The following is a 26,100-nucleotide window of genomic DNA, read 5'->3' as shown; positions in this document are numbered from 1 at the left end:
AGAGTCTTCAGTTTTATTACTTCAGCATACAGAGATCCTAAATAAGAACACCATTTCCCTCTGCTCTCATTTCCACCTTCACAGCAACAGGTTAGGAAGAGGCTGCACTTGACTCCATCTGGTCCATAAAGAGAGAACAACCAGACACCCTGGTGAAGCATACTTACTGCAGGATGTTTCCATGGTCTGATATTTAAAATATAGCTGCTCAAAAACATGGCACACTAATGGAATAGTCACACACATACCTTGGCAGTAATCAACAGCTCATTAATTAGACCCAAGGCCCATTAACAAGAGAGCAAGCATGTCTGGTCCTGAAAACCTAGCCAACTACACAGGCTAGTAATATGAATCTTGGAGGAGAACCTACAACTGTCACTTTATTAAATCAGCATTAACTGCATTCTAGTTATTTATCCTTATACACAAGGATGAGATTATGTCTCACCCTTCATCAAAGAAACTTCCCTTTGCATTAGATAGAAACCTTTACAGAAAACCACAACCAATCAAAATGTAGAAAACATGAGATCTTGGGGTGCCCTATTCCACATAATATATCTATAACACAACTCTGATACCTTATGAGTCAGGAATCATTGTAGAAGAGGGGGGTAGGAAAATTGTAAGAGATAGAGTAGCAGGAGGTTTTCTGTGCAATTGTATCTCCGAGAAATGCCAAGGAAACATCCATGAAATCTCATAAACATGGCTGCCTAAACACAATTGGACAATACTAATATGAAAGAGGGAAATTTCCTGGAACTTCAACTCTAGACAAAGAATGTGAGCAACTGAGGAATGCTGAAAATAGAAGAAATGGTCTTCTCCAGGGAAGAGCCTGCAGTTGGTTATTTGATATCATGTAACCCAGCCATGAAATCATATAGGTAGAAGTGACATTATATGTACTGATGAGTAGGACATATATATATATATATATATATATATACATATATATATATATATATATATATACATGTATGTATATACATGTATGTATATAAGAATGAAATTGAGAGAAATCAAAGGGTTATGGGGTGAAGTAGATAGAGAATATAATGTAATTATAATTTCAAAATATAAAACTATATTATAGAAAAAAACAGGTTTATATTTTGAGCCACCACAGGCGAATGGCTTCTTACATGTTCAGGAACACAAAATAGAGTTAAAAGAAACTGTAACATTCCATTCTGAAAACTGTTCAGTAGTGTACATCTGTGTATGCTAACTTTGACACTGAATAATAAATGAGTGTAGGTACATCTAACGGTTATTTATCCTTATATTGGTGACACTTGTTTAGCAAGCAATTAAAAGCTCAAATTGATATGGAGTCAAATTATTTTTTAGTAAATGAGTAGAATTAGCCTAAAATTTAAAAGAGTGGCTCAGGATACGGCACTCTTAGGAGGTGTGGCCTTGTTGGAGGAGGTGTCTTACTGTGGGGTCAGACTTTGAGACCCTTCTTCTAACCACATGGGAGCCAGTCTTCTGTCTCTCTGCCTTCAGATCAAGAAGTAGACCCCTCAGCTCCTCCTGCACAGTACTTGCCTGGATACTGCCATGCTCCCACATTGATGATAATGGACTGAACCTCTGAACCTGTAAGACAGCTCCCTATATATATACATTGTCCTTTATAAGAGTTGTCTTAGTCATGGTGTCTGTTCACAGCAGTAAAAACTCTAATTAAGGCAGTGTATATGAAATGGGGTAGAGGTATATGCAAGGGCATGCATGTGAAGATCAGAGGACAACTTTTTAGACATCAGTTATTGTTTTCTGTCTTGATTTGAAGGAAGGGTCTCTTTTACTGTTTTTGACACTATGCTGCATAAGTAAAGTTCCTGCCACTTAGGCCTCTACCTCCCGTCTTACAGTAGGAGTGTTAGGATTGCAGACAAGGGCCAAACCAACGCACTTATTATACATGGGTTTCAGTTCATCTGGCTTGAAAGCAAGGTGTTTGTTTTCCTGTTTGTTTTTTTAACATCTAATATTTTTATTGTTGCAAATTTCATACATGTATACAATGAAATATATGATTTCATATATATTCCCATTTCCTACTGCAACTACTCATATGTTGCTCTGAGCCCACTCCCTTCTCAACTTCATAGGTTATTATAATCCACTAAATACAGTTATGAGCAAGATTATTTTACATACTAAAACATCTCCTAGATTACCACTAATGTTTTAATGAATGTTATTCCTAAGCAATAAATTTGAAGAACATGTATTAATAAAATAAAAAGGTACTACATATAAATTCATGAAAATTATTTTTATTAAAAAGTCTGTATGCAGAAAAAATACTCAAATTGAATGATTTAAATATATTGAATGGCCATGTTAAATGATAAACATAAGAGTAAAGCTAGAGAAATGAGTGAAGAAGGTGATTAAGTTAGCAGACAGGAACATTCATCGCCAACGACCTTAGGAAACAATGGTCCAGGTCACTAGCCACCTGCAATCGAGAAGTGACATAAAAGCTGGATATCACTATGACTAAGAAACTGACAAAAATTCAGAGGTGCTAGCACACTGTGAGGTAAAAGCCATGTCTCTAAGCCTTGTGGCAGAAATGTGACAAGTGAGATCATTCTGAAAAGGTTTATTCAAATTAAAATCATGCACATTTCAGAGGCAAGAATCCCACCCTGAGAGTGCATCCTATAGAACAAAAGCATCAGTCAGCTCCATTGAACATATAAGGAAGGATTAGTCACACAGGAAGGACACTGGAAACAGAAAGTCTGCACTGCTGGGTACGGGTGAGCATGTTATTGTACACTATGAAATTACACATTCATCAGAACTAAAACAGTACCAGACAACTTGAGAAAAAAATAATCATATCTCAAATTTATCTTATATGGCAAAGCTAACATAGTATAGGCAGAAAATGAGAGAAAAAATGAAAAATTGAAAAATTTCAAAGAATTGAATTAAAGCAAACAAATGCACAAATTTATGCAAAATTACATATGTACATGACATTATGCATCTACAAGTTGAATATAAATAAGGTTTTGGAAATTCATAAAAGCAAAATGCCAAGTCAATAAAGAGCTGGTAAAGTATAGAAGACTACTCAACTATTTGGGAATAAATTGTGACAAAGCAAAGAAAACTAAAAGAAAATCATAAAAAGCAAAATTCAGTAGGGCTGGTGATATACCAGAGTTAGAAGAGTGCTTGCCTAGCATACACTATCCCTGGGTTTGATCCCAGCACCTCATAAACTACAATTGGAGAAGTATACCTTTAACCCCAGCTTCAGGAAGTGGAGACTGGAGGGTCAGAAACTGTACATCTTCAACAACAAGGTGAGTATTGTGCTACATAAGATGTTGTATTGGAAAAAAATGTAAAGGTAATAGACTCTATCACATAAAATTATAATATATATAACCATTATGTTAATAACAAATTAATAATAAATAATACCATAAGTAAAATCTTGACCAATAAAATAGAAAATGCAATAATTATGACAGGACATATTAATTCATTAAAATCACTATTACAAAGTAATATGAATTATAACATTAACTGACAATAAATAGTTTTACTGAATCACAAGAGAAATAGACAGTTAATAGTTTGTTGTGTCCGGCCAGCAGACCACAACCTGGGTTTTAGCCTGGAAAGGCATTTTGGAAACCTGGAAGAGAAGAGGGGCTAGGTGGCAAGAGAAAGAAATGTAGCCAAGACAGTTATTCTGATCAAAGCTCAAATTTTACTGTTTCGACACTCAGTTATGAAGGAAGGGGGAGGGGACCCGATTCCCACCGAATAATCTCTGGTCCAGTAGAAAGGTGCACGTGTGTGGCTCCGCAGGTTCCAGCAATGGGCGTGGCAGAACGAATGAGCAGGAAGCTCCACCCCTGAGCAAGCAGGTTTCAGGCTGGGGGAGGGGAGACTACAATAGTTGAGTCCCAATAATAAATGAATAACTGCAGCACAAAAGGCATTAGACAAAAAAATATCATCCATTACTTTTACAAACAACTTTAAATAATGAATGATTACTAGTCCAAATATAGGCACATAAACAGAAAAGAAAAATCCATATGTAGATTTTCTGGTAAGACCTATCTACAAACACTTTGCCAATCTGGATTAAGATTCTTCAAATATATATATCGACAACACTATTCATAAAAGGAATTTTGAGATGACCTAAACACTGAGTCAGAAACTACTTAAGTTTTAAATGATCAATAGTTACACCTATTAAAATAGTTTCAAAATATGTTATAAAAAATTCTTATAAGCTATTTCCCCATGGAACTTCAATGGTTCTCCTTCATACTCACCTTCCCCAGCTACCTCCCCTACAACCAAGGCCATCCTGTGAATGGCCACCTATCTCTATTTGTCTTTTATGGCCCGTGTATCCTTTAGCCCAGCCCCATAATTACCCTATTCTGCTTTTCTTTCTACTTATCTAACACATTGTCATCCAATTTTAAAAGAAAATAAATACAAATATAGAATAAAAGAAATGTAACTTACTTCCCTATAATCTACATATATTGTGTTTATAGTCATTATATAAATAAATATGTATATATTTTTATAAAATAAATGTCTGTAGATGGCCTAGTTGGCCATCATTGAGAAGAGAGGCCCTTTGGTCTTGCAAACTTAATATGCCCCAGTACAGGGGAACGCCAGGGCCAAGAAGTGGGAGTGGGTGGGTAGGGGAGCAGGGCGGGGAGGGGGGATATAGGGGACTTTTGGGATAGCATTTGAAATGTAAATTAAGAAAATATCGAATAAAAAAATTTAAAAATAAAAAAATAAATGTCTGTATAGAAGGTACTTAAAAGTCAAAAATAATTATTTCTAGCTGTTGAAATCAGAATGCTGGATCCTCAGCCCTCTGTGCACCTTCCAGGCCACAGGAGAGCTTGCCTCCAGGAAGTGTCTAACCCTGGGACTCAGGGGAGATCGCCATTTTCTCTCCAGTGACTCTCTAAGGCAGGTCCAATCAGTAGTGCACAGGCTGCAGAAGCAGCATCGCAGCTGTGACAGGGTCCTATGGGCCTACATCTGCAGCCGGGAGGTGGGGCTGTTCTGCAGCCCTCTGTGCACTGGTCTTGCCAGGAGAGAGTTGGTCTCCCAGGAATGCTGACACAGGCTTACAGACTCATAGGAGGAACAAGCTCCAGCCAGAGACAGCAAAAACATCTAACACCAGAGATTACCAGATGGCGAAAGGCAAACAGAAGAATCTTACCAACAGAAACCAAGACTACTTAACATCACCAGAACCCAGTACTCCCACCACAGCAAGTCCTGGATACCCCAGCACAACGGAAAAGCAAGATTCAGATTTAAACTCATATCTCATTATGCTGATAGAGGATTTTAAGAAGAACATAAATAACTCCCTTAAAGAATTACAGGAAAACACAAAAAAAAACAGGTGCAGAAATTGAACAAAACCATCCAGGATCTAAAAATGGAAGTAGAAAGAATAAAGAAAACCCAAAGGGAGACAACTCTGGAGATTGAAATCCTGAGAAAGAAATCAGGAACCATAGAGGGGAGCATCAGCAACAGAATACAAGAGATGGAAGAGAGAATCTCAGGTGCAGAAGATTCCATAGAAAACATGGACACAACAATCAAAGAAAATGCAAAATGCAAAAAGATCCTAACTCAAAACATCCAGGAAATCCAAGACACAATGAGAAGACCAAACCTAAGGATAATAGGAGTAGATGAGAATGAAGATTTTTCAACTTAAAGTGCCAGTAATTATCTTCAACAAAATTATAGAAGAAAACTCCCCTAACCTAAAGAAAGAGATGCCCATTAATATACAAGAAGCCTACAGAACTCCAAATACACTGGATCAGAAAAGAAATTCCTCCTGACACATAATAATCAGAACAACAAATGCACTAAACAAAGATAGAATATTAAAAGCAGTAAGGGAAATTAGAATGCCATGTATTTTTATGCTTCATATGCCGATTTAGAAATTATTGTCATTATTATCTTTTTCTTAAAGTAACTAATATGATCATAAGGCTCCATTCTACCTCCATTTCCAAATCAATTCTAAGTAATCAGAAAGTGTACAAGAAACTCTAATTTAATAAATGAAAGTTCATTAACCGAGGTCCATGCAATTAATTAACAACAAACTTCTTACAGCTTCTAAGATCTGGGATAAGCTATAAAGTATGAAACTTGAGAAATAATATGTGTGTTTTACATCCCATCCCTTCAAAGTATTGAATATGTGCATATGTATGTTACATTGTGTCGATTTTTTTAAGAATTCATAAATTTATGTGACATATTTTGATTATATGTATATCTCATTCTCTTATCAAACTTGTCCTGAACCACTGGATTTATTTAATAAAGTCTAGTGAGTGTGGTACATATTTGCATGAGGCTATTCACTGGAGGATGAATAACATACCAGGAGCCACACCCCTGCAGAAAAAATAACTTTCCCTCTCCCAGGATCCTTCCTATGCTAATAGCTCCTCAGATACATGAAAGCATCCTTGTTCTGTTTCTGACTACAGAGTTGACTTCAGCTCTGATCCTGAAACAAACATTGACTTTTCTTGCCCTTTGGTACCTTTAAACTCCATGGTCTCCAAACTGTTGCTCACTTAATCCTAACATTTAGAATTATTAGAGTATATAAGTTATATTTTAAATGAATATGCATCACCATTAAAATGTGTATATTAGGAATTACCTAAATATAAAAAACTCAATTTAAATTTAATATAAAGACAAAAAGAAATAGGAAATGTACTTCTATTATTTTGCTCCTACACACTAAAGGATCATGATACTCATACTCTGTGTCTCTGCTTTGAAACTCACAGATGTAGAATACTCTCAATTTTTCTACTAGTCAGCTCCAATTCCCCCAGAGCCACATTTTGAAATTCAAGAGTCTCTCTGGAGGATGTATATTATCTTGGTTGGTCATGTGATGGTTTGAACCTGACTCATCTCAAATTAAGACAGTAGTCCTGACAGAATTAACGTGTTTAACTAAAAACACATATCCACAAATATGCGAAACCATGCCGTTTTTGTAATCTAAATTGTCTCTTAGGAAAAATAAATAAATTTTCCTGGATTAAGACTGCAAGCATATTACTGCTGTCATTTGACAGGAACAATGCTATACTGCTCTAACAATGGCCCCAGCTGTTTATGAAAATGAGTCTCCATCTCTGAGGAGTTTCAGTAGCATACCTCTGAGGATTTTTGAAGACTGTCACGACATGAATCAAGGAGGAGAGTCTTCTCCCATTTCTGTGCCACGTGATTGGCTTCTTCTATCTTCTGCTCGCAACTTTTTTGAGAATTTAATAGCGTTACCTCATAAAATTCTTGAATATCTGGAAAGAAAATATCAGGAAAGAATCAAAATGTCATATAACACCTCATAAATATGTGTGTATGTACCTATAATATGCATATGAAAATGTGGCTAATTAAAATAAACGAATAATTGCATCCCAAACTAAAATAATCAGAACAGAAGATTCTGAGAACTGACTTTGAACCAGCATTAGAATTATGCAGACTCTTCATTCATAATCCTGAGCATGGGAAGCAATCAAGAAGTTGTTCATTAGTTGAACAGCAAAACTGTAATAAGTCCATAAATCAGTTTATCATTGAGACATAAGAGATAAGAAGTTATCAAGCCATCTGAAAACACAGATGACTTTCAAACAGCGTAGTGGTAAGTGAATGAACCCAGTGTGAAAGGAATACAGGCTGCATGATTTTATACAGCTCACATCTAGCAGGGAGTACGGATAGCAAAACTACAGGAATGTTAAAAGCTGAATTTTGTTTTGTTTTTTTTTTTTTTCCCTTTTTTATTAGGTATTTAACTCATTTACATTTCCAATGCTATACCAAAAGTCCCCCATATCCACCCACCCCCACTCCCCTGCCCACCCACTCCCCCTTTTTGGCCCTGGTATTCCCCTGTACTGGGGCATATAAAGTTTGCAAGTCCAATGGGCCTCTCTTTCCAGTGATGGCCGACTAGGCCATCTTTTGATATATATGCAGCTAGAGTCAAGAGCTCCGGGGTACTGGTTAGCTCATAATGTTGTTCCACCTATAGGGTTGCAGATCCCTTTAGCTCCTTGGCTACTTTCTCTAGCTCCTCCATTGGGAGCCCTATGATCCATCCATTAGCTGACTGTGAGCATCCACTTCTGTGTTTGCTGGGCCCCGGCATAGTCTCACAAGAGACAGCTACATCTGCATCCTTTCAATAAAATCTTGCTAGTGTATGCAATGGTGTCAGCGTTTGGATGCTGATTATGGGGTGGATCCTTGGCTATGGCAGTCTCTACATGGTCCATCCTTTCATCTCAGCTCCAAACTCCGTCTCTGTAACTCCTTCCATGGGTGTTTTGTTCCCACTTCTAAGGAGGGGCATAGTGTCCACACTTCAGTCTTCATTCTCCTTGTGTTTCATGTGTTTAGCAAATTATATCTTATATCTTGGGTATCCTAGGTTTGGGGCTAATATCCACTTATCAGTGAATACATATTGTGTGAGTTTCTTTGTGAATGTGTTACCTCACTCAGGATGATGCCCTCCAGGTCCATCCATTTGGCTAGGAATTTCATAAATTCATTCTTTTTAATAGCTGAGTAGTACTCCATTGTGTAGATGTACCACATTTTCTGTATCCATTCCTCTGTTGAGGGGCATCTAGGTTCTTTCCAGCTTCTGGCTATTATAAATAAGGCTGCTATGAACATAGTGGAGCATGTGTCCTTCTTACCTGTTGGGGCATCTTCTGGATATATGCCCAGGAGAGGTATTGCTGGATCCTCCGGTAGTACTATGTCCAGTTTTCTGAGGAACCGCCAGACTGATTTCCAGAGTGGTTGTACAAGCCTGCACTCCCACCAACAATGGAGGAGTGTTCCTCTTTCTCCACATCCTCGCCAGCATCTGCTGTCACCTGAATTTTTGATCTTAGCCATTCTGACTGGTGTGAGGTGGAATCTCAGGGTTGTTTTGATTTGCATTTCCCTGATGATTAAGGATGTTGAACATTTTTTCAAGTGCTTCTCTGCCATTCGGTATTCCTCAGGTGAGAATTCTTTGTTCAGTTCTGAGCCCCATTTTTTAATGGGGTTATTTGATTTTCTGAAGTCCACCTTCTTGAGTTCTTTATATATGTTGGATATTAGTCCCCTATCTGATTTAGGATAGGTAAAGATCCTTTCCCAATCTGTTGGTGGTCTTTTTGTCTTATTGACGGTGTCTTTTGCCTTGCAGAAACTTTGGAGTTTCATTAGGTCCCATTTGTCAATTATCGATCTTACAGCACAAGCCATTGCTGTTCTGTTCAGGAATTTTTCCCCTGTGCCCATATCTTCAAGGCTTTTCCCCACTTTCTCCTCTATAAGTTTCAGTGTCTCTGGTTTTATGTGAAGTTCCTTGATCCACTTAGATTTGACCTTAGTACAAGGAGATAAGTATGGATCGATTCGCATTCTTCTACACGATAACAACCAGTTGTGCCAGCACCAATTGTTGAAAATGCTGTCTTTCTTCCACTGGATGGTTTTAGCTCCCTTGTCGAAGATCAAGTGACCATAGGTGTGTGGGTTCATTTCTGGATCTTCAATTCTATTCCATTGGTCTACTTGTCTGTCTCTATACCAGTACCATGCAGTTTTTATCACAATTGCTCTGTAGTAAAGCTTTAGGTCTGGCATGGTGATTCCGCCAGAAGTTCTTTTATCCTTGAGAAGACTTTTTGCTATCCTAGGTTTTTTGTTATTCCAGACAAATTTGCAAATTGCTCCTTCCAATTCATTGAAGAATTGAGTTGGAATTTTGATGGGGATTGCATTGAATCTGTAGATTGCTTTTGGCAAGATAGCCATTTTTACAATGTTGATCCTGCCAATCCATGAGCATGGGAGATCTTTCCATCTTCTGAGATCTTCTTTAATTTCTTTCTTCAGAGATTTGAAGTTTTTATCATACAGATCTTTCACCTCCTTAGTTAGAGTCACGCCAAGATATTTTATATTATTTGTGACTATTGAGAAGGGTGTTGTTTCCCTAATTTCTTTCTCAGCCTGTTTATTCTTTGTATAGAGAAAGGCCATTGACTTGTTTGAGTTTATTTTATATCCAGCTACTTCACCGAAGCTGTTTATCAGGTTTAGGAGTTCTCTGGTAGAATTTTTAGGGTCACTTATATATATTATCATATCATCTGCAAAAAGTGATATTTTGACTTCCTCTTTTCCAATTTGTATCCCCTTGATCTCCTTTTGTTGTCGAATTGCTCTGGCTAATACTTCAAGTACTATGTTGAAAAGGTAGGGAGAAAGTGGGCAGCCTTGTCTAGTCCCTGATTTTAGTGGGATTGCTTCCAGCTTCTCTCCATTTACTTTGATGTTGGCTACTGGTTTGCTGTAGATTGCTTTTATCATGTTTAGGTATGGGCCTTGAATTCCTGATCTTTCCAAAACTTTTATCATGAATGGGTGTTGGATCTTGTCAAATGAAAAGCTGAATTTTGGAAGGACTAAGTATGTAACCCAAAAACAACCCTATTGATTCTGTTTGTAGTGATTCAAAATGGGTATGATAGAACCTAAAGCATGTGTCAAAAGCTTTGAGAACCTGCCATGGCCCAGAAAAACACAACAAAACAGAGAGGTGAGAAAGAGACACAATGAAGCATCCCAGTGGGCTCCTGTAACACAGAGAGCTTGAGCTTAAACAAAAGGAAATTTGAGCAAGCTATGACCACATGGTTACATGTTATTAGTTGATTCCATACTGATAGAAGGTGTCCCTGATAGGTGAAACAGAAAGGGATCTATAGCAAGTCCCTGCCATGTCTTTGTAACTTTTGTCTAAGTATAAAACTCCCTATCCCAAGAGCTTTCAAATGCCAAAAGCACCTCAGATACATGAAAGCATCCTTGCTCTCTTTTTGGCTCCATAGTTGTCTTCAGCTATGATCCTGAAGCAAACATTGATTTTCCTTGCGGTTTGTTAACTTTAAACTCCATGGAAACTGTAACATGTTGCCAAAGAAAACATGTTACTGATCAACCTGGCTTTTTACCAGCATTGAAAAATCACAACTAGACCCCCCAAATGACCCTTAAAATGTTTTTTATAAATCTATTTTCAGGCTTAGGATGAATGGAAGGAGAGTTAATACTACCTCAGGCTATATTATCCTAACTTTGAAAGAAAGGTGTTTTTGAGGACAACTGTTTGTTTGACACTAAAGGAGACTGGATGATCTTCAAACCAGTTATCCAGTTATGCACGGACTAGGACACACTTTTGTAAAAGTATTGCTGGCATTCTTATGCTTATACAAGAGGGATCTCTAAGCATCATCTTTTACACATATACTGCCATGATAAAATAAGGGTGCTACTATGAAGGGGATTCAGGAGAAAAAACAATAGGAAATGTTACAATAAATCTCCAACCCCAATAAGTCCATATAAATAACACACAACTCCATTATATTTATAAGCTGCCCACCTAGATTGGGCAGATCTTCCACTACACTACTCTATTCCCCAGCTATGAGAGAGAGCCCTCACTACTTGCAGTTTCTCCAGGCCACATGGTTCTGCTCCATCTTCCTTCCACCTCCCCTTCCTCTGTTTTCCTCTGTCTCCTCCATCTCCCTGTCTCTCCTTCTCTAAAACTTCCAGCGCCACCTTTCCCTTCCACTGCCCAATCACAGGCTCTAGCCTTTATTTGACCAGTTAAAATGGAGAGAAGGTTCACATGGAATCACCTGAGTATGTAATTGTCAAGGCAGACCCTCTTGAGGAAGCAGAATTAGCATAAAAATACAAACAATACCAAGATAATCCACAACAAGGAGAAACAATAGACTTAATTGCCTAGATATTAGTGCTCTATCAGTTATCTGACAGAATATATAAGTCTATGTACAAATGCTTTTAATGATATAATTCCTAAAGCACAAAGATTAGAAATAAGGGTCTAATAAGAATGAACTAGCAGAATGGATCAGAACCAAGATAACTTCCAAGAGTTAGAAATATAGTTATTTTATTATGAACTAATGATGTCACAGATGGCTTAGTGTAGTATGTAGCAAGGAAAATGAAATACTAACAACTACATCTGTACACAAAGCATACAGTGTACATTGTAACATGTTTTTGAGACAGGGTTTCACTGTATAACCTGGCTTTCCTGGAACTCACTCTGTAAACCAAAATACCACCAAACTCATAGATATCAGCCTGCCTCTGCCTTCTGAGTGCTGGGATTAAAGACATGTGCCACCGCCATCTGGCTCATTTCAATAATTGAGAATACTCCAACTTTGTAGTAGGAAAATTGGGACAAATGTTACAACTAGTACGAATTATATCAAAATGGAATTCCATAATCCCAAGACAGAGAAAATCTTAAAATAATGCAAGAAAGGAAAAATCAGATTTGTTTTTTATTAAATAATTTTATTTATTTATATTCCAAATGCTGCCGCCCTTCCCAGTCCCCCCTTCCAGAGTTCTTAACCCCATCCCCCTCCCTCAGTTTTCAAAGAAAACATTAAACTCAATGCTTCAAATTCTTGAGATAGAATAACAGCATCATAGAATTATTTTACTTTGTTTAAAATAGTTCTCCTAGAATATAAAAAGAACTCTCAAACTATGAGAAAGCAAGAAATCTAATGCAAATCTTGGTGGAAAATAAGAATATACACTTCATCAAAAATAATGTTCAACATCATTGGAGGAATGAACATTTAAAAAGCACCATGAGATATTACCACAAATTCATTAGAATGGTTACAGTCAGTACTGATTATCCTCAGTACTGATAGGAAAGATGGGGAATTGGAGCTCCCATACACTGATGGCAAAGGTGGCAAATTATAAAACTCTGAAAAAGAGTTTGGAAGTTTTAAAAACTTAAACTTTAAAAAGAGTTATACATGTCATTACTAATGCATGTCTTTTGAAAAGTGATACATGGAAATAAACCAAATGTCTATGAATAGATAATCAGATAAATAAAGTATACGTCAACCACATAATAGAATATCACTCAGCTTTAGGAAGGGGGGATTCTTCCAATTTGAATGAATATTCTTTCTATCATGGCTATGTTGGTAATATATATGAATAGCCAGACATTAGATTGTGCACCTCACAAAGGCGCAGCACATTATACTTTCAAGTATTCCACTAAAACCAAAGCAATATTAGGAAGTACAAATGAATAGAAGTTAATTTTTACAACATGGAAGCAAATAATCAGCGAAGATGTCTATAAATCAAAAAGAATACTCATGAAAAATCAAAGAAAATAACAGCAAAAAGCTGAACAAGCATTTCATAATTAAAGAAAATGCATACAAGTGGTATGGAGCATATTTCCAAATAGCTGGGATGAATGCTAAATAGCATCATAATATAATACCATTTACAACCAAAGTAATAAAGTCTGACAATGCAATGAGAAAGATAAAGAGATGCATAAGTGTTAAATGTAAGTACTTCAGAACACAACTTTTTTATTCCCAGGAAAATGGCCAAATGTTTCTGCTACACACAGCTATTTCTGTTCTTCAGTATGCATTCTAGTTAAACCTTTGCACTTGAGGGAACTCAACAGCATTCATAGGCATATCAGCCATTACAGTAATGTGTTAGGTACAACCCAATGCACATCAAAAAGAAAGTGGAATTTATAAAGAAGTGAAATGAAGTATGTCATGAAATCACATGGATTAAATCTTATAAGCACAATATTGAATAATAAAATCAAATCTCAAAATGAAGACTTTTTTAAAATTCAGAAGTGTATGAAAGTAAACTATTTATTTAGGAGTCTATAGGTGCATACATGGCCAAACAATAAGACCAAAGCAAAAGAAAATGTGGAAGTAAGATACCCTTGTCCTGGACTTACAATGGTTCTATGCACAGAATGGAGTTGAAAACATCATAAGTCAAAATGTTGTGAAATATACCCAACCCAGAAAACAGTACAGCTCAGCAGCACAAAACATTGAGCTTCACAGTTGCTTACTGTGGTGACAGCTTGACTGACTCACAGGTTGAGCTAAGTGCTGTGGCCCAGCATTGCAAAGATATTTTGGAAAAATAAAAATAAGCATGTGATATATAGTTCCTTTTAAATGTGTATCACTTTCAACTTACTGCAAAGCCAGAGGTTAGCAGTTGCATTATCACCGTGGTGGGCACTGCCTATAAGTCACTACAGTGGACAGGCTGGGAAGGGGAGTCAAGGAAATAAAACAAGGGAAGAACACAAAGGTAGAGAGCAATTTATGTGTACGATCTAACTGAGGATCAGTTTTCAAAATGCTATGTTTTCAGGATGCTGTGTGTATATAATATGAATATATCTTTAGTACATATCAAATAGGGATTTTTTTAAAATTAAAGTATGGGATGTTTCATGAATGTAAGAATTAAAGTTTGAGCTCCAAACTTTGTCTCTGTAACTCCCTCCATGGGTATTTTATTCCCCATTCTAAGGAGGAATAAAGTATTCACACTTTGGTCCTCCTTCTTCTTGAGTTTCACGTGTTTTGCAAATTGTATCTTGGGTATTCTGAGCTTCTAGGCTAATATCCACTTATCAGTGAGTGCATATCATGTGTGTTCTTTTGTGATTGGGTTACCTCACTCAGGATGATATCTTCCAGATCCATCCATTTCTCTAAGAATTTCATGAATCCATTGTTTTTAATAGCTGACTAGTACTCCATTGTGTAAATGTATCACATTTTCTGTATCCATTCCTCTGTTGAGGGACATGTGGGTTCTTTCCAGCTTCTGGCTATTATAAATAAGTCTGCTATGAACATAGTGGAGCATGTGTCCTTATTACCAGTTGGAACGTCTTCTGGATATATGCCCAGGAGAGGTATTGCTGGATCCTCCAGTAGAACTATGTCCAATTTTCTGAGGAACGGCCAGACTGATTTCCAGAGTGGTTGTACCAGCCTGCAATCCCACCAACAATGGAGGAGTGTTCCTCTTTCTCCACATCCTAGCCAGCATCTGCTGTTACCTGAATTTTTTTTCTTAGCCATTCTGACTGGTGTGAGGTGGAATCTCAGGGCTGTTTTGATTTGCATTTCCCTGATGATTAAGGACCATCCAGAGACTTCCCCACCTGGGGATCTATCCCATAAACAGCCACCAAACCCAGACACTATTGCATATGCCAGCAAGACTTTGCTGACAGGACCCTGATATAGTTGTCTCTTGTGAGGCTAAGCCAGTGCCTAGCAAATACAGAAATGGATGCTCACAGTCATCTATTGGATGGAACGCAGGACCCCAAATGGAGGAGCTAAAGAAAATACTGAAGGAGCTGAAGGGGTCTGCAACCCTATAGGAAGAACAACAATATGAACTAACAAGTACCCCCAGAGCTTATGTCTCTAGCTGCATATATAGCAGAAGATGGCCTAGTCGGCCATCATTGGGAGGAGAGGCCCTTGGTCTTGCAAAGATTATATGCCACAGTACAGGGGAATGCCAGAGCCAGGAAGCAGAAGTGGGTGGGTTGGGGAGCAGGGTGGGAGGAGTGTATAGGGGACTTTGGGGAATGCATTTGAAATGTAATGAAGAAAATATCTAATACAAATAAATAAATAAAAGAATTAAAGTTTGAGTGTACTTAATTCCTTTGCTTAACTAACTAGTAGGGAGGATGAATGTGGGCTCAATTGAGTCAATACACAATACAAGAAGAAAGATGTCATGCTACCCAAGTTTAAAGGTACCACTTCAGAGGCAGAGGCAGGTGGATCTCTGCGAGTTTGAAGCCAGCCTGGTTTGCATAGGAAATTCTAAACACACAAAGGTTAAAAAGAAAATTCCAAAGTTTAAATATCTTGTAGTTTTACACATGCCTACAACTTTATTCCTCTAGATAGATAGATAGATAGATAGATAGATAGATAGATAGATAGATAGATAGATAGATCTTTCTTCAAACCTGAAGTCAGGGTTGAAATGTCTGCAAACAGAAGGTGAAATCTGCAAAGATAAAAACCCTCAGAATGTAAATGCCTATACTTTTCAAGAAAGAAAAAAAAACACACAGAAAGCAAGATGTGTTTACAACATCAAGTCTCAAGTATTAGTTTAAAAAGGAAAGAATTGAGAGGTCGCCATCTTGGTTCCGGGACTCAGCAGAACTTAGGAAATTAGTCTGGACAGGTGAGAGGGTGCGCCAGAGAACCGGACAGCTTCTTCGATAGGCGGAAGCACAGAGCCGCTGAGGCAGCACCCTTGGCGGGCCACAGACAGCCGGCCACCGTCCGGACCAGAGGACAGGTGTCCACCTGGCTTGGGAGGCGGCCTCAGCCTCAGCAGCAGCAGTCGCCATCTTGGTTCCTGGACTCCCTGGAACTTAGGAATTTAGTCTGCACAGGTGAGAGTCTGCACCACAGAAGCTGACAGCTTCTGGGAACTGCCAAAGCAACACAGCTTCTGAGAAAGGCCCTGTTTTGGGCCTTCTTTTTCGGCCAGGAGGAGGTCAAAAAACAAGATATCTGCGCACCTTCCCTGTAAAAGAGCTTGCCAGCAGAGAGTGCTCTGAGCACTGAAACTCAGAGGAGAGAATCTGTCTCCCAGGTCTGCTGATAGACAGTAACAGAATCACCAGAAGAACAATCTCTAAACAGAGTCAACTATAACTACTAACTCCAGAGATTACCAGATGGCGAAAGGTAAACGTAGGAATCTTTCTAACAGGAACCAAGACCACTCACCATCATCAGAACCCAGCACTCCCACTTCGTCCAGTCCAGGACACCCCAACACACCCGAAAACCTAGACCTAGATATAAAAGCATATCTCATGATGATGGTAGAGGACATCAAGAAGGACTTTAATAAATCACTTAAAGAAATACAGGAGAACACTGCTAAAGAGTTACAAGTCCTTAAAGAAAAACAGGAAAACACAATCAAACAGGTAGAAGTCCTTACAGAAAAAGAGGAAAAAACATACAAACAGGTGATGGAAATGAACAAAACCATACTAGACCTAAAAAGGGAAGTAGACACAATAAAGAAAACTCAAAGTGAGGCAACACTGGAGATAGAAACCCTAGGAAAGAAATCTGGAACCATAGATTTGAGCATCAGCAACAGAATACAAGAGATGGAAGAGAGAATCTCAGGTGCAGAAGATTCCATAGAGAACATAGGCACAACAATCAAAGAAAATGGAAAATGCAAAAAGATCCTAACTCAAAATATCCAGGAAATCCAGGACACAATGAGAAGACGAAACCTACGGATAATAGGAGTGGATGAGAATGAAGATTTTCAACTCAAAGGACCAGCAAACATCTTCAACAAAATTATTGAAGAAAACTTCCCAAATCTAAAGAAAGAGATGCTTATGAACATACAAGAAGCCTACAGAACTCCAAATAGACTGGACCAGAAAAGAAATTCCTCCCGACACATAATAATCAGAACAACAAATGCACTAAATAAAGATAGAATACTAAAAGCAGTAAGGGAAAAAGGTCAAGTAACATATAAAGGCAAGCCTATCAGAATTAGACCAGATTTTTCACCAGAGACTATGAAAGCCAGAAGAGCCTGGACAGATGTTATACAGACACTAAGAGAACACAAATTCCAGCCCAGGCTACTATACCCAGCCAAACTCTCAATTACCATAGATGGAGAAACCAAAGTATTCCACGACAAAACCAAATTCACACATTATCTCTCCACGAATCCAGCCCTCAGAAAAAAACCAATACAAGAACGGGAACAACGCCCTAGAAAAAACAGGAAGGTAATCCCTCAACAAACCTAAAAGAAGACAGCCACAAGAACAGAATGCCAACTTTAACAACAAAAATAACAGGAAGCAATAATTACTTTTCCTTAAGATCTCTTAACATCAATGGTCTCAACTCCCCAATAAAAAGACATAGACTAACAAACTGGCTACACAAACAAGACCCAACATTTTGCTGCTTACAGGAAACACATCTCAGAGAAAAAGATAGACACTACCTCAGAATGAAAGGCTGGAAAACAATTTTCCAAGCAAATGGTATGAAGAAACAAGCTGGAGTAGCCATCCTAATATCTGATAAGATTGACTTCCAACCCAAAGTCATCAAAAAAGACCAGGAGGGGCACTTCGTTCTCATCAAAGGTAAAATCCTCCAAGAGGAACTCTCAATACTGAATATCTATGCTCCAAATACAAGGGCAGCCACATTCATTAGAGAAACTTTAGTAAAGCTCAAAGCACACATTGCACCTCACACAATAATAGTGGGAGACTTCAACACACCACTTTCACCAATGGACAGATCATGGAAACAGAAACTAAACAGGGACACACTGAAACTAACAGAAGTGATGAAACAAATGGATCTGACAGATATCTACAGAACATTTTATCCTAAAACAAAAGGATATACCTTCTTCTAAGCACCTCATGGTACCTTCTCCAAAATTGACCACATAATAGGTCACAAAACAGGCCTCAACAGATTCAAAAATATTGAAATTGTCCCATGTATCCTATCAGATCACCATGCACTAAGGCTGATCTTCAATAACAAAATAAATAATAGAAAACCAACATTCACGTGGAAACTGAACAACACTCTTCTCAATGATACCTTGGTCAAGGAAGGAATAAAGAAAGAAATTAAAGACTTTTTAGAGTTTAATGAAAATGAAGCCACAACGTACCCAAACCTTTGGGACACAATGAAAGCATTTCTAAGAGGGAAACTCATAGCTCTGAGTGCCTCCAAGAAGAAATGGGAGAGAGCACATACTATCAGCTTGACAACACATCTAAAAGCTCTAGAAAAAAAGGAAGCAAATTCACCCAAGAGGAGTAGACGGCAGGAAATAATCAAACTCAGGGGTGAAATCAACCAAGTGGAAACAAGAAGAACTATTCAAAGAATTAACCAAACGAGGAGTTGGTTCTTTGAGAAAATCAACAAGATAGATAAACCCTTAGCTAGACTCACTAGAGGGCACAGGGACAAAATCCTAATTAACAAAATCAGAAATGAAAAGGGAGACATAACAACAGATCCTGAAGAAATCCAAAACACCATCAGATCCTTCTACAAAAGGCTATACTCAACAAAACTGGAAAACCTGGACGAAATGGACAAATTTCTGGACAGATACCAGGTACCAAAGTTGAATCAGGATCAAGTTGACCTTCTAAACAGTCCCATATCCCCTAAAGAAATAGAAGCAGTTATAAATAGTCTCCCAGCCAAAAAAAAGCCCAGGACCAGATGGGTTTAGTGCAGAGTTCTATCAGACCTTCAAAGAAGATCTAATTCCAGTTCTGCACAAACTATTTCACAAAATAGAAGTAGTAGGTAATCTACCCAACTCATTTTATGAAGCCACTATTACTCTGATACCTAAACCACAGAAAGATCCAACAAAAATAGAGAACTTCAGACCAATTTCTCTTATGAATATCGATGCAAAAATCCTCAATAAAATTCTCGCTAACCGAATCCAAGAACACATTAAAGCAATCATCCATCCTGACCAAGTAGGTATTATTCCAGGGATGCAGGGATGGTTTAATATACGAAAATCTATCAATGTAATCCATTATATAAACAAACTCAAAGACAAAAACCACATGATCATCTCGTTAGATGCAGAAAAAGCATTTGACAAGATCCAACACCCATTCATGATAAAAGTTCTGGAAAGATCAGGAATTCAAGGCCCATACCTAAACATGATAAAAGCAATCTACAGCAAACCAGTAGCCAACATCAAAGTAAATGGAGAGAAGCTGGAAGCAATCCCACTAAAATCAGGGACTAGACAAGGCTGCCCACTTTCTCCCTACCTTTTCAACATAGTACTTGAAGTATTAGCCAGAGCAATTCGACAACAAAAGGAGATCAAGGGGATACAAATTGGAAAGGAGGAAGTCAAAATATCACTTTTTGCAGATGATATGATAGTATATATAAGTGACCCCAAAAAATCCACCAGAGAACTCCTAAACCTGATAAACAGCTTCGGTGAAGTAGCTGGATATAAAATAAACTCAAACAAGTCAATGGCCTTTCTCTATACAAAGAATAAACAGGCTGAGAAAGAAATTAGGGAAACAACACCCTTCTCAATAGTCACAAATCATATAAAATATCTCGGCGTGACTCTAACTAAGGAAGTGAAAGATCTGTATGATAAAAACTTCAAGTCTCTGAAGAAAGAAATTAAAGAAGATCTCAGAAGATGGAAGGATCTCCCATGCTCATGCATTGGCAGGATCAACATTGTAAAAATGGCTATCTTGCCAAAAGCAATTTACAGATTCAATGCAATCCCCATCAAAATTCCAACTCAGTTCTTCAACGAATTAGAAAGAGCAATTTGCAAATTCATCTGGAATAACAAAAAACCTAGGAGAGCAAAAACTCTTCTCAAGGATAAAAGAACCTCTGGTGGAATCACCATGCCTGACCTAAAGCTTTACTACAGAGCAATTGTGATAAAAACTGCATGGTACTGGTATAGAGACAGACAAGTAGACCAATGGAATAGAATTGAAGACCCAGAAATGAACCCACACACCTATGGTCACTTGATCTTCGACAAAGGAGCTAAAACCATCCAGTGGAAGAAAGACAGCATCTTCAACAATTGGTGCTGGCACAACTGGTTGTTATTATGTAGAAGAATTCAAATCGATCCATACTTATCTCCTTGTACTAAGGTCAAATCTAAGTGGATCAAGGAACTTCACTTAAAACCAGAGACACTGAAACTTATAGAGGAGAAAGTGGGGAAAAGCCTTGAAGATATGGGCACAGGGGAAACATTCCTGAACAGAACAGCAATGGCTTGTGCTGTAAGAACGAGAATTGACAAATGGGACCTAATGAAACTCCAAAGTTTCTGCAAGGCAAAAGACACCGTCAATAAGACAAAAAGACCACCAACAGATTGGGAAAGGATCTTTACCTATCCTAAATCAGATAGGGGACTAATATCCAACATATATAAAGAACTCAAGAAGGTGGACTTCAGAAAATCAAATAACCCCATTAAAAAATGGGGCTCAGAACTGAACAAAGAATTCTCACCTGAGGAATACCGAATGTCAGAGAAGCACCTGAAAAAATGTTCAACATCCTTAATCATCAGGGAAATGCAAATCAAAACAACCCTGAGATTCCACCTCACACCAGTCAGAATGGCTAAGATCAAAAATTCAGGTGACAGCAGATGCTGGCGTGGATGTGGAGAAAGAGGAACACTCCTCCATTGTTGGTGGGATTGCAGGCTGGTACAACCACTCTGGAAATCAGTCTGGCGGTTCCTCAGAAAATTGGACATAGTACTACCGGAGGATCCAGCAATACCTCTCCTGGGCATATATCCAGAAGATGCCCCAACTGGTAAGAAGGACACATGCTCCACTATGTTCATAGCAGCCTTATTTATAATAGCCAGAAGCTGGAAAGAACCCAGATGCCCCTCAACAGAGGAATGGATACAGAAAATGTGGTACATCTACACAATGGAGTACTACTCAGCTATTAAAAAGAATGAATTTATGAAATTCCTAGCCAAATGGATGGACCTGGAGGGCATCATCCTGAGTGAGGCAACACATTCACAAAGGAACTCACACAATATGTACTCACTGATAAGTGGATATTAGCCCAAAACCTAGTATACCCAAGATATAAGATACAATTTCCTAAACACATGAAACTCAAAAAAATGAAGACTGAAGTGTGGACACTATGCCCCTCCTTAGAAGTGGGAACAAAACACCCTCGGAAGGAGTTACAGAGACAAAGTTTGGAGCTGAGATGAAAGGATGGACCATGTAGAGACTGCCATATCCAGGGATCCACCCCATAATCAGCATCCAAACGCTGACACCATTGCATACACTAGCAAGATTTTATCGAAAGGACCCAGATGCAGCTGTCTCTTGTGAGACTATGCCGGGGCCTAGCAAACACAGAAGTGGATGCTCACAGTCAGCTAATGGATGGATCACAGGGCTCCCAATGGAGGAGCTAGAGAAAGTACCCAAGGAGCTAAAGGGATCTGCAACCCTATAGGTGGAACAACATTATGAACTAACCAGTACCCTGGAGCTCTTGACTCTAGCTGCATATGTATCAAAAGATGGCCTAGTCGGCCATCACTGCAAAAAGAGGCCCATTGGACACGCAAATTTTATATGCCCCAGTACAGGGGAACGCCAGGGCCAAAAAGGGGGAGTGGGTGGGTAGGGGAGTGGGGGTGGGCGGGTATGGGGGACTTTTGGTATAGCATTGGAAATGTAAATGAGCTAAATACCTAATAAAAATTTTAAAAATAAATAAATAAATAAATATATAAATTTATATTATAAGCTAAAAAAAAAAGGAAAGAATTTCTGCAACTATCTATAGGTACATGCTCTTAAAGGATAATGATGGAAAAGTAAAACAACTTTTACAGAAAAAAATTCTATTTTTATCTACATCATTTTAAGGGTACAAACATTGTTTTATACAAGACATTTCCAAAGTTCCAAATTTTGAAAAACTAGATACATATATTACCCAGGAAAGAGAGTATAGTATTCATCACTAATGCTAAGGACCTTTTAACACGTTACACTTTAAAACAAAATAGAAAGGATCAACATGGCCAAATTCAGATAATTAAGTTGATGGTGATTTTATGCTTAATGTATAACTTATTTGATTTGTATCTTCCAAAGTGACAGAATGCTTTTTGGGGGGTGCTTAATAAATACTAAGGAATATGAATGCAGGCTCAATTAAGTCAACAATTACTTTAGCTTGCAATTTATTGAATTATCAGTATCAAATTTCACTTACAGTTAGCCAGCATTGGTTTTCACTACCGTAAAACCTGTTGTTGTTCTGTATGCTTCTCTCACCAGCACCTTCCACATTACTCTCCTCAAAATTCAGTTCAACTGAAAGGGAAGTAGTAACAACCAGACACCACCATGAAAAGTGTTGGGGTGGAGAACAGTGAGTGAGGCAGGAAAAGCATCCTGCTACTCTGCTCTCAGTCTAGCAGCGGATCCTTCAGTCTATTTAATACTTACTTACAATCCTCAATTAGGTTAGAAAGAGTGTTTTACTTACCTTTCTACGTTTCAATTCAATACCTCATTTCCAGGTGTAAGGTAAACCCCCTAGAGAATGAAGACATTATCCCATAGATCCATTTATTCTCTACTATCCAACATCACCATGCTTGTAGTTGTTAGCAAAACAAATAGAGTGTTTGCTGATCTTACTTTAATTCCATTTCCTCTCTGAGACTTAAATACAAAAACAACACTACGGAGCAAAGTCAAATCTCCTCTCGGGATATAAGGAGACCCACGTATTATTTAGATGACAAAATGACACTTGTAAAGATCTTAGCAGCTCTGACTTTTTACTTCAAGCATTCTTTTACAGACAAGACAAAACAAAACAAAAAGTTTACCATCTGTGAGGACATTTAAATTCCTTAAAGAATTATGATCTGTTCATTTTAAGCTCACAATATTTTAAAAAGCCAGTCTTTAAATTGTTGCCAAATTAATATGTAAACCTTTTCAAACTAGTATTCCACATGAGTCAGCTGGGGAGGGGGGGGGGTTCAGGGCTGAATCTGCATGTTTAACCATCCCCTGATAATATCCACGTCTCCTGATATATGGGTAGCAGGAGACCTTTGAAATAGCATCTGAGGTTAGACCCTAATGTGCCATACTCTCCTTTCACATGGCTCTTGTCCAGTTATTCAATCTTCTACTGAGTAAAGAGACGGGGAAAGTAGAATCTGTGTAGGAAAAGCGAATTGATCAGAGAAGGACCACTGAGTGATTGAAAAATAATAACCATAACTATTTAAGAGGGTATTGCTGACGAAATTGGTTCAGGTTAAGTTAGACTGCTGACTGAAAGAAACCACATTCGTTTCTCTGCCATCTGAAACAAAGAAAAAGAAAATCCACTTACACTTGATGTCTGAACCAGTCCCTTTCTGAACCAATTTCCTGTATGTTTTAACCCAAATGCCTTACAAATAAGATCTACCCTTGACAGTGATGATTTTGAGACAGTTGGGTCTCTATCTGTCAAATAGCTTGTTCAAGAGAACCTGTAGGAAATGGGACAGGCTTTGTAAGAACACCCTTAATGCCTACTGTACTAAAACAATTTCATCTACTTTCAGATGGACACCACATGACGTGACATTTCCTTAAAAGCACCCCAGAGCTCCCATTTAATACATGGTTGAGATCTTCTGAAGTATCCTTCTGAAGACATCAGCAATGGTGTCTGGGTTTGGTGTCTGCAGATGAGATGGATCCGTAGGTTGGGCAGTCTCTGAATGACCTTTCCTTCAGTCTCTGTTCCTCTCTTTGTCCCTGCATTTCCTTTAGACAGGAACAATTCTGAGTTAATATTTTTATGATGAGTGAGTGGCAAATATTTATCAAATAACCAAATGAATCAGACAAACTGAATATATGTGGTTCAAAGGTAGAAATTCATTTGACTTGAATTAGAAAATATGACTCTCTAAATTACAAGAGTCTTCTCTTATATGGCTCACTACTTGTTCTGTTATTATCTACTTAATCACAGTAAAAGAAAAGACATGTAGAACATATATTTATATACTTTTTCATCTCTTCTTAAAGACATGAGTAAAAATGGTTTGTAAGGAAGAATGTTATAGAAATAATTGCAGCTACCTGTCTTTACCAACAGAAACTCTGTGCAGGGTGATAGATAGCATGGTTTACTTTGACATTATCACATTTATCTATCAGTCATCATAGCTGTTTACTGACAAAAGTGCATTGAAATCAACTGAGGATTTTCTTCTTAGAACTTTGTCATGTTAGTCTTGTTAGATGTGCTTACTTTTGAACAAATGCCTTATACTTGTCCCCCATCCTGTGTTCCCTATGGGGTATTCAATACCACACGCCAGATTAAGAATTCAGCTGAACAATACAACACCATTGGTTTTACTGTACCCAATGATGTTGAAAATTGCAAACTCGAGGTTCTATTCCCTTTTCTGAACACTTGGTTCTGTATGGAGCACCAAAGAAATTCTCATATTCAATTTCCTTATGCTGTGTACAAATCTCATACTTTCTCTTCTGTAAAATAAAAGGTCATCATTGTTTTGGTCCGCTTGAGTCCCAGACTACCATACACAGAAACACTTAAGTAGAGCACTGAAAAAAAGTTTGATCAGTGTGCTAAGTGTCTACATTATGCTTTGCAACCAGACAATTTTCTTGAAAGGGATTCCATGAGGCTAGAAGAATGGAGTTGAATATGAAGTGATCTAGTGACCTTTCTGTTGCTGTGACAAATGCCTTGAAAAAAGAAAGTTGCCAGGGGCAGTGGAGGCACATGCCTTTAATCCCAGCACTCGGGAGGTAGAGGCAGGTGAGTTCCAGGACAGCCAGAATTATACAGAGAAACCTTGTCTGAAGAAAAAAGAAAAGAGAAGAGAAAGGGAGGGGAGGGGAGGGGAGGGGAGGGGAGGGGAGGGGAGGGGAGGGGAGGGGAGGGGAGGGGAGGGGAGAAGAGAAGAGAAGAGAAGAGAAGAGAAGAGAAGAGAAGAGAAGAGAAGAGAAGAGAAGAGAAGAGAAGAGAAGAGAAGAGAAGAGAAACTTAAGGGAGGAGATGGTTTATTTAGTTTACAGCTCCAGGTCACAGTCCATCACCAAGCCAAGTAAAGCCAGGCCCTGAAGGCAGAAAGAATAAAGACATACTGCCTGATGGCTTGCTTACTCACAGATATGCTTAGCTAATATTCTTATATAGCCAAAGGATCATCTGCTTAGAGATGGTTCGTTCAACCTATCATGAGCAGGGTCTCCCTGTACTGATTAATAATCAAGACAATTCCACAGAGGCAAGCCTATATGCCAGTCTTATCTGGACAATTCTTGAAATGTGGCTTCCTTCTCAGATGACTCTA

The 26,100-nt window shown here is 38.2% G+C and overlaps 1 protein-coding gene across 8 annotated transcripts in view; it reads right to left on the bottom strand.

Moving 5' to 3' along the window:
• Dlg2 (discs large MAGUK scaffold protein 2) overlaps positions 1-26,100 on the bottom strand; it is a 1,973,059-nt gene that overhangs the window by 1,709,943 nt on the left and 237,016 nt on the right. For all 8 annotated transcript variants that reach the window (XM_006507776.4, XM_006507769.4, XM_006507767.4 and 5 more), the window contains one exon: positions 7,264-7,409. In XM_006507776.4, coding sequence (XP_006507839.1) covers positions 7,264-7,409 — 146 coding nt within the window. The remainder of the gene's footprint in view (positions 1-7,263; positions 7,410-26,100) is intronic.

The sequence above is a fragment of the Mus musculus genome, chromosome 7, assembly GCF_000001635.26.
Source record: "Mus musculus strain C57BL/6J chromosome 7, GRCm38.p6 C57BL/6J".
In the NCBI taxonomy this organism is placed as follows: Eukaryota; Metazoa; Chordata; class Mammalia; order Rodentia; family Muridae; genus Mus; species Mus musculus.
Note: the sequence above shows the minus strand (reverse complement) of the source record. Positions and strands in the feature narration are given on the sequence as shown.